The 9,639-nt window shown below is 39.5% G+C and overlaps 1 protein-coding gene across 1 annotated transcript in view; it reads right to left on the reverse strand.

Moving 5' to 3' along the window:
- clcnk (chloride channel K) overlaps positions 1-9,639 on the reverse strand; it is a 17,523-nt gene extending 7,884 nt beyond the window's left edge. The window contains exons 1-10 of the mRNA XM_046056487.1: positions 9,346-9,639; positions 8,207-8,338; positions 7,953-8,081; positions 4,970-5,109; positions 4,770-4,847; positions 3,550-3,625; positions 3,055-3,180; positions 2,088-2,172; positions 1,625-1,726; positions 946-1,030 (exon numbers count right to left, since the gene is read on the reverse strand). Coding sequence (XP_045912443.1) covers positions 946-1,030; positions 1,625-1,726; positions 2,088-2,172; positions 3,055-3,180; positions 3,550-3,625; positions 4,770-4,847; positions 4,970-5,109; positions 7,953-8,081; positions 8,207-8,338; positions 9,346-9,496 — 1,104 coding nt within the window. The 5' untranslated portion in view covers positions 9,497-9,639. The remainder of the gene's footprint in view (positions 1-945; positions 1,031-1,624; positions 1,727-2,087; positions 2,173-3,054; positions 3,181-3,549; positions 3,626-4,769; positions 4,848-4,969; positions 5,110-7,952; positions 8,082-8,206; positions 8,339-9,345) is intronic.

Consider the following 9,639-nt stretch of genomic DNA (forward strand, 5'->3'; position numbering starts at 1 on the left):
AGATTTGGCGAACGAATAAAGAAATACAGATCAGTAACGAGCTGAGACTGTTACTGAATGTAACATGGGAGTTAAAAGCGGCTGTGGCGACAGAAAAGAGACGGCGAAAAGTAAACGGCGACAACGGCGACATACACAGAACAGTGTAGGCTATAAGTGTTGCAGGGTACAAAATATTTTAATAAAACAAAAAAAAAAAATCAAGAACTCTGTCAGTAGCATCATGTTTCTGCTTTGCATGACTTATGAGAGCCAATCAGAGAGCCAAACATGAGCATCTGGGTCAAGTCGGTTGCCCGTCCACTTAAACGCAACCTGGAGTTTTAAAATGAAAAACGGGGTCGGCAGCGTTTTCAAACGTCTCTATCTCTATCTTCTATATCTAAATAATCTTACTTGACTGGTAGCCAATCATGGATTAGATTGACAAAGCTATCAAGATGCTGCAGGTATACCATGATGGTTTTTTCTCCCTATTTCTTTGATCAATGTGAAAAACATTAACAGCTCCTAGCAACCACTGCTGCAGCCTCCATGAACACTGAAAATGACGTTGCTGGACGGATCTGTCACTCATTACTGAATGGTTTGGGAAAAACAAAACAAAATACCTCTTCACTCATGGTTCATGTTAATGAAGGAACATGTCACCCAAAACAGTGTGACTTTAAGGTTTTGCGCTTGATAAGAAAAATATAGAATATCACCAGCCTCATTCTTTTAAGACACAATCTGGTATTCACACCCCAAAATCTAAACATTAGTAAAGTTAATCATTTTTATCTTGCTGTTAAATGTTTATTTGCACCAGTAATTTGTTTGTAAACACGGAGTAAAACATTTTGGTCGTGAAACAACAAAATTCCTTGTGTACAATATAGCTCTAACTTATCCGTTATGTATGCATCCACAAAAATTACAGACTGAGCCTTTAAACTTACCCACCTTAGAAGCCATATATTGACCAGCACAATGGGGAAATGTCAGAGATGCCAGGAGGAAGGCCACCATGCCCGAGTATAGAGCCTTCCTGTAAAGAGGTATACACATAAACAGGCACTGTTGTTATAATGTTGTTTTCATTTAGACCATTCCAATTGAAACTGAAATAAGTTTTTGGTTTCGGTTGACTATGGTCTCTGTGACCTTATCAGAATAAACTTTAGCACTAGACCTGCTCTTTTTCCAATCCTTGCTTTCAAATGTTTACAGTTTTTTTTTAAAAGTCTGCTTTTTTCAATATGAAAAAAGTAAACTATCGATTTTCCATTTTTTATGATCATATCAATAAGATCATCAGGGGATTTTAAACCATTTAAATGTGACTTAAAAGGCACTGGACAATCATTTATCATATTCTGTGCTTACAATACAAAAAAAACACAATTTTTTAAAAAAGTTGTTTATATAGTTACATAACTTCAGTCAGGCCATTCAGGGGCTAACAAAGTCTGATTTGTTCTTGTGCAATATGAATCATCCTTAGAGAAACACAGCAAGTTTTGGGGACACGCTTTGGCTTATCAATCTGCTTGAATTGATCCTCCACCCAAAATCTGCTTTACACTGCAGATGACTCATCACTGCATCCCAATCTAGCTTTCACATTGTGAAGAGCACTCACTCTGTCGTCAGCATCTTGATAAAGACTGGGTTTGTTTTGGAGAATCGCAGGATCCACCTATGGCAGAAGAGGTAGCAGCAGCACACAGCTCCACACAGCAGCCTGTTTCCAGACAGAAAGCAGACTCAGACGAGAAAGACGAGAGGCTTATTTTAACCCAGGCAGACTATCGGAAGTCATTAGACATGGGGAAGTGAGGTGGATGATGATGATGATGATGATGATGATGATGATGATTATGATGATGATGATGATGATGATGAGGAGGAGGAGGAGGAGGCCAGGAAATTATTTGGTATGAAAAAAAAATCACTGAACGCTAATTACAATAGGAGGAAAACACAGCAGAACTGCCTTTTCGTCGTGACAGATGCAAATATGAATACAGTCAGTTTTTAATCGTAAGACACAGATAAATATAGAAGTTGTTTAACTATGCAGATGCTGTCAAAAATAAACTTACCCCAGGAAAGCAAACAGCAGAATCTCCAGCGGGTAGAAAGGTAAAGCAGAGGGGAAATTAGTTTTGAACAATGCCTGAAGAGTCTCTGTGGACACAAAACAAATTGGAGTCATCCCTGCAATTTCTCCCATAGCCTTTTAAAATCAAATCTTCCCTCAGTTTATTGCATTGAGATTTAATTGAAATGTACAGTCTGTCAGCTTAAATGTTGCCAATTGTGCCTAAGCTCATGTTGCCAGTTATCATCAGGTCCAGTAGATGTAAACTTAACTGACGAGCTAAAATGGCCTAAGATTTACATCTACTTAGAAAGTATTGTGTCAGTCTAAAACAAACTGAATTTAAACATTTGTCCACACTTATTGGCAATCACATATACAGTATAAAATATGTAAGACCTTATACAAATTGGTAGGATTGTTTGTTGATTTCAACATATATAATTTATAAAATGTGGACACCTAAACATTACAGGCATATGCGGTGGTGGAACCTTTTATTATACAATACCATGGGCATTAATATGCTGCTGTAACAGCTCCCTCTCTCTGTAACCTGGAGATATGCTACTACACCAAACTTGGAAAACCATTTCCCTATGGACCTGGCTTTGTGCATGGTGGCACAGTCTTTTTGAAACAGGAAGGGGCCTTACCCTCCCCAAACTATTGCCACAAGCATTTCTGAAATATCATTGTTTGCTGCTGCATTAAGATTTCCCTCAATTGGAATGAAGGGTCCTAGCTGAAACCATGAAAAACAGCCCCAGACCAAAAGTAAACAAAAGTATGTGGACAGGGTTGTTATATATATGTTTGGCCATATAGTGTGTTAAACTTCCTCAATAAAATCTTAGAACTTAGGTCATGCTATTGGGTTTCTGGTCCCTTTTCCTCAGGTCAATGTGTCAGTGACTCTAAAGTGAACCTTCTCCTTGTTGATGAGTGCTAATCAGGGCCTCCATTACCTCCATCTCCACTCCACACTGAGAACAGGCGGAAGGTCAGCGCCCCGCAGGCGGTTGAAAAGAAACATGGGCAGTAATTCCTCAGGGCAAAGTGAGAATACATCACTTCCACACTAAAAAACACACCTACAGGAGCAAAAGAAAAAACAGCAAAGATCAGTTAAAACAGTAAAAAAAAAAATGCAGTCTTTACCCTACAATAGTGACATTTTGAATTTATCTTACAGTGTGAGAACCCCAAACACGGTTGCGAAATGAAATAAATAGTAAAGTGAGGGGATCAAAATATTAGGCGGACAGGTGATCAAAGAAGGAAGAGATGAGAGAAAAGCACATATAAAAGCGATTGAGGTGCATAGCTGTGAGGGAGGATAAAAGGGAAGAGCAAATGAAAGGTGAAAACGTAACCAGACAAGTGTGAGAAGGACAACTATAGCGCAAGCAAATACATAAAAATCGTGGATTCCTAATGCTGAACTGTACTGGCTCTCTCACCGCTGATGGGCGCACCGAAGCAGCTGGCTACCCCAACAGCAGCCGCTACAACCAGCATTTCTCCAGCAGCTTTTTCCTAAAAGAGAAATGTACTTTATGTGCTGTCTTCTTACATCTTTATATCCTATGGAAAGTTAAAGCAACATGAATAATGATTTTAATTTATTTTGTTCCACACCTGGGGAGAAAATTCACTTTGTCAACATTTTCCAGTTTCTGGGCTACTATTTTAATTAAAAATGTATTTATTACTTTCCTTTTTGAAGATTTAAAATTGTGTTTAACTTTTCACATTGACTTCACAGTGAACTAATATCCCCATCATTCCTTCCCATTCATATTCTGAAAAATATTTATAAAATAGAATGAACCATGTTAAGTGCATTTAAAGCCTTTGCTCTTCTCTAAAGCTGCAGCAATCTTTTTGGCCACTTGATGGCATCTGATGTGTTATCACAAGTTGTAACTGTGAATGCCTGACAGAAGAGTTATTTTTGTCTATTTACATAAGCATTTTAACTAAATTAATAAATGTATAAATACATCTTGACAATAAGTAGCATAATCTACATATTGTTTCTTGAAACATTGCACAGCAACAGTGAATAAAATATTATTGTAGGAGCATATAAAAAAATTATTATATTATTTTATATTATAATATAAAAAAATTATCTTGACTCAAGGTGTACTTATTGGCTCTCAGCTGCGTATCATGGTCTTCATCAGCAGATGATTGCTAAGTTAGTAAATAGACCTTGAGTCAAGAAACAAAAACAACTGTTTTCAAGGTTAAGAACTTTCACCCAGCATTCATTTGGAATGTATTCTATGGCAACACGATAATGTTAAATCTCTTTTTAGGGGGAACTATTTGGCTCCACTATTTGTTCACCAGCTAGTCTGTCTGGTGTTTGGTGCTGGGTATTTTCACATTCACCCATTCACAAGCACATTCATATGCTGATGGCAGTGACTGCCATGCAAAGTGCCAACTGCTCATCAGAAGGAAACTTCCATTCACACTCAGGTTCAGGACACTTCAACATGCAGATTGGAGGAGCCGGGGGTTTACCCACCGACCTTCTGCTCTATGATTTATTTTGACATTTTTATTTATGACAGACAAAATGTTTTAAAAAACTGCACAACTAAAATGTGTGTGTGTTGGATAAAGTGGAAAAGCTTTTCACTACTTAAATACTTGAAAGTGATTTTACCTTCTCAGTGGCTTGTAAAAGAGTGCAGAGGTTGCTCAGGTAGGCTCCAACCATGGTGGAAAGATGCACAAATGGACCCTGATGTTAGTAGACAAATATATAATACTGTGTTCATAACTCATAATGATGCAGACATCACACAATTTTAAAGAATAGCTGCATATTTTGTATGACAAACAGCATGCTGAGACGTCGCTCACCACTTTGCCCAGGAAAACAGTGCTGCCAGCTGCCAGTGTACAGATAAGGCCCAGGAACTTGGTAAACATATTAGTGATAGACAAGTAATGAGGCATTTCAATGCCAGCCAGCATGGTTCTCACCTCTGGTATCCCTGAGCCTGGGGAGAAAAGACACAACAGCACAAGATATTTGAAATAAGCAAAGGTCTTAATGCAATCAAGACGTTTAAAAGGTGTTCTAAGTCAATCCAGGTCATAGTTATCCAACGAAGGTTAAAATCAAGGGCAACTGGACTTGGTTGAAGATACTGGAAGACGTTTCGTCCCTCATCTAAAGGACTTCTTCAGTTCTGACTGACTGGCAGGGAAACTCAGCTATTTAACCTCAGTGGGGTCGTTGGCCCGGGTCATCGATACCGCTGGTTCGTTAGTGTTCCTTGTTGCTGTGACGACAGTCGTTACAGTCGTTAAGACTACCGGTGGCCAAGACTGAACGACCATTGTTGGTATCTTCACCTGAGGCCAATAGGTTACGTTTGTTGAGTTTCCTGGGAAGTGATGAAAGGACAGCATTGCAAGTGGGGGATAAGTGGTGGCGTAGACCCCCTCCCCTGTTCAATGACGGTGTCAGATGTAACATCTGAAGGACAGAGGACACTCGTTTGAGGACCACCAGGTGCACATTTTAGACAGAGAAGATGGATGGTCTGAAAGAGGTGTCAAGGAAGCCATCTACACCAGGGTTGAGAAGCCGTCATTGAACAGGGGAGGGGGTCTACGATGGCTGTTCCACAGTGAGTGTGTGATTAGTGGTCCTGTTTGAGGCTCACTGCTTGAAAATGGGTGAATGCAATGTATTGTAACAGCTTTGAGTGGTCGAAAGACTAGAAAGGTGTTATACAAATACAGAACATTTACATTTGGGGCCGGTGGAAACGAGCTGTAAACATCAGCATTAGCACCTTTAAGTTGGCAAACTTGTTAGTTGTTTATTTACACATTCAGCAGCTACAAAGCAAGGGTGTACTGGGACTGAAATTCAGCCCTCCCTTTGAGACAGAGAGGCCTTTTATGCGAGCACCCTTTGGGAGCGCGGAGAAATATTTTTTGCAGTTCTTTTAATACATATAAGTGTTTTTGTTGTATATAATCAATCAGATTATGGTGAAGACTTTAAAGGAACTTCAGAATGACAGTTTGTATAAGCATGGCAGCTCTGCACTGAACAAGACCAGGTCAGGCAAGCCTGAGTCAGTCAGAATGCTAAAATACTTAAATAATAATAATATAATATATATAAAAACAATGCAGTCCTGTAAAATAGAGCAGTGTGCATGTGTGTTTGTGCATAAAAATCTAATCCCTCATCTTCAGCTCAGGGTAGACCTCTCCCTGGCTCAGCTTCCCCTGTGCTGGACCATCTGCTTGTATTGATTGTCCAGCTACTTGTGCATGAGAAGAATCAGTAATAAATATGACTAACAATAATCCATTTTCTAATTTAATCAATGCATAATATGATTGCCTACCCACCCTGCACACTGCCCCTGTACCTGTCACTGTTTTGTCTGGTTACTATTGACCTTCTCCTCCTGCAGCTCCTCCTATTCCTTCTCTCCCTCCTCATCAACATGACTGGGGTCATTATTCCCCTGTCTCTCTGCATCACCTCCACTGACCTTAACAGCTAATATACGTACAAAGTGATTCCTCACTTATAGAACAATGTTGTCTTTGTGTGATAACACATTGTTGTTTATAATATATATAATATAGCCTATATGCCTATACAAAAATGTATATATAAATCATTAAATATATATCATAATACTTGTCGTGCACCTGTCTCTGAGCTGGGTCCTGCCTCACCTGTGCCTGCCACATCACCTTTCCACCAAGGAAGAGGTCGGCTAATTTGGCGCATTTTGTGCCAACATTTTTTTCAACTTAATTCTTAGTTTTTCGGGCAACACACATTTCTTTTTCGTCTTTCTTTCATTTCGAAGTACCACCTCTGTTGCGATTGTCACTCCATCCTGGGCTGAGTTCAGCCCCAAAAAAACAGTTTGAGATTGAACTCGTCTCAGATGGAAGGTAAAAACTAGGATCAGTCCAAATTGGGAGGGGCCGCTCATATCCCCTCTCAATATTGAAAGAATTAGTTTGGCTCATTCTGATAGACACACAGACAGCATCTGCTGCAGCTGACCGGCTGGCTTGCGAGGTCGCGGATCATCAAGTTAAACTAAAAAACTGAACAACAAAACCTTTTAACCACTGGCCGCCCAGATGGAGTACAACGGCCAGATGGCCAATCCACTCCTGCTACGAAGCAACATTAGCATTCATTAGGAGTCGTGTTTGTGTCTAGTTGACAAAGGTGAATTTTATTTGTACCAACTACACTACTTTGTTGCTAACTTTGTCTGTCTGCTATTAGGTGCCACTCATAGCGTAAAGGGGTTGTAGAGTCTTTTTCTCCACTCAGGACAGCTATCTGCTGTGGCCCAAAACAACACTATGAGAGCAGTTAGAGTAAACCAAAACAGTAAAGTTGCAGGCTGGGAAAACTTGCCAAACTTACCATTCTCAACTGTGCTGACCACAGACAATATGAGTTCTTTATGTCAGGCTGCTTCTGCAGAGTGCTGCTAGCCATACAAAAAGACAAATGTTCGCATTTATAGCAGTGCTTACTGATATGCATTATGTGTTTGCTCCTTATTGTCTTCTGCGATGTTACCTTACATTAAATCCTGCACTAAATATTCCATACACTATGCTACAGTTGCATATATATGACACTTAAAGTGGTGTTGTATTATTCATTAGTTGAGGGATTCAATACGTTAGCCAGTCAAGTCAATAAATTCAGTTAAGTCATATCTGCCAGTTCACAAACTTGGTCAGTAACATTACTTTTGCCTTCAGTGTTTCTGGGCCTTCGAAAAATTTCAACTTCAAAACTAAAAAAAAATTCACATACTGTTGCTGGACATACCTGTGGAGAAGGGACAGATGTTATGGGAGAACGATGATGCGACAGCACAGAGACATGCTGGGTAAAGAGTCCAGCAGAAGAACTGCAGGACAGTGTTGCCTTCCAGCTTCATATAAAGCCATTGGTGAGCTGCAAAAGGAACGAGAGAGAAACAGTAATCTGTTCTTTGCTCTCTCATGTTTTATCTTGTATATCAATGTGCATGTGTGTGTGTGTGTGTGTGTGTGTGCGTGTGTGTGCGTGCGCGTGTGTACCTCTCAGCAGCTTTGTTACACTGAGATCCATGAGGAAGCTAAGGATGGCAGTCAAAATGCCCAGAGCAGCGTAGCCATACCACTCCATTCCACACGCTGCTCCCAAACAACACCTCAGCTTCAACAGCCATCCTATGGACACACACATGTGGGTTAGCCTTCCTAAACCTTTTTTTGCGTGTTAGACACGTGAGGCCAGAAATTGGGCTTTAGAGTGAAATACTCTTTATGGAGATTGTCTGTAAGAACCTTTTTATATACAGTCTATGGTAAGAACACAGAGGGATTATGTTTAACACAGGCATTGTTGAACAAAAGCTGTCTTCATTAGTAGCTGGGGGGAGGAGACCATTTGGGAGCTGGAGTCAGTGGTAATAAATAAAAAAGTGGATCAGACAATTTGCATCTGGCAGCTGGCAGAAATGAACATGCAATAACAATATCAGCGCCACACTTCTTCCATTGTTATCTGACCCAACAACTGCTTACTTATTCAATTTACTCACTCACCTACCCAAACAGTGCATAAAAATACATCGGAAATGCAAGGAAGAACCTAGTAAGGCATCACAAGGTTCATAAAAGCCAAGCCCAAGGTTACGGGTTGTTAAATCTGTGAAGTGGAAAAGGGCTATGAGACTTTAACTCTATTTGGAATGCAGCCAGATGCAAATAGTAATTGGATGCAGAGAGAGAGAAAAAACGGATGGAGGTACCCTCTTATTAAAATACGAGCATTTACATAGCAATATGTTCAAAAATATACCAAATTACAGCATATGTGCAGAGTATGCAAAAGCTCATATTTATGAATTGATAATGAATATTAATGAAATAGAAATCTCTAACAGTCTGTACTTAGGAAAACAGTTAAAATCTGTCTCCCAGTAACTCTTAATGCAGAATATACACATTTTAATAGCATTACAAATTACATCATAAAAGTCTTCTAGCACATTAATTGTGTTGTCCTTGAACTTAACAATAATCTATGACTTCTCAGATTAAGGTCAAACAAAGATCAAGTTCTTGTACGATGTTACATGCATGATGCAGATTGGCTTCGAAATAGCAACTCTCTGATGTATTGGCCGGGACATCATTGATCAAATTCTAATTACTTTTCTTATGAGTCTGACCTTTGACAATTGCACGGGTCCCTCTGCATGGTTTCCATGTATCAGCAAGCAGCAGACTCTTATTATGGGATGTCTCTGATTGATTTTCTGGCTCCCAGTTGACGTTGTCTCTGATGGTTTCACTCCCAGGAGCCACATCCAGGCTATTCATTTTGTCTTGAATTGTTTGTGTTATTGTGTGATTACAATAGTTTCAAACAAACACTAAGGCTCAATGAAGATAATAAAAAACATAATAATGCACTGATAAAGATTGTTATTGCTATAGCAACTGCAAAATATAAATAAAAGACA

This window comes from Micropterus dolomieu, linkage group LG08, assembly GCF_021292245.1.
Source record: "Micropterus dolomieu isolate WLL.071019.BEF.003 ecotype Adirondacks linkage group LG08, ASM2129224v1, whole genome shotgun sequence".
Lineage (NCBI taxonomy): Eukaryota > Metazoa > Chordata > Actinopteri > Centrarchiformes > Centrarchidae > Micropterus > Micropterus dolomieu.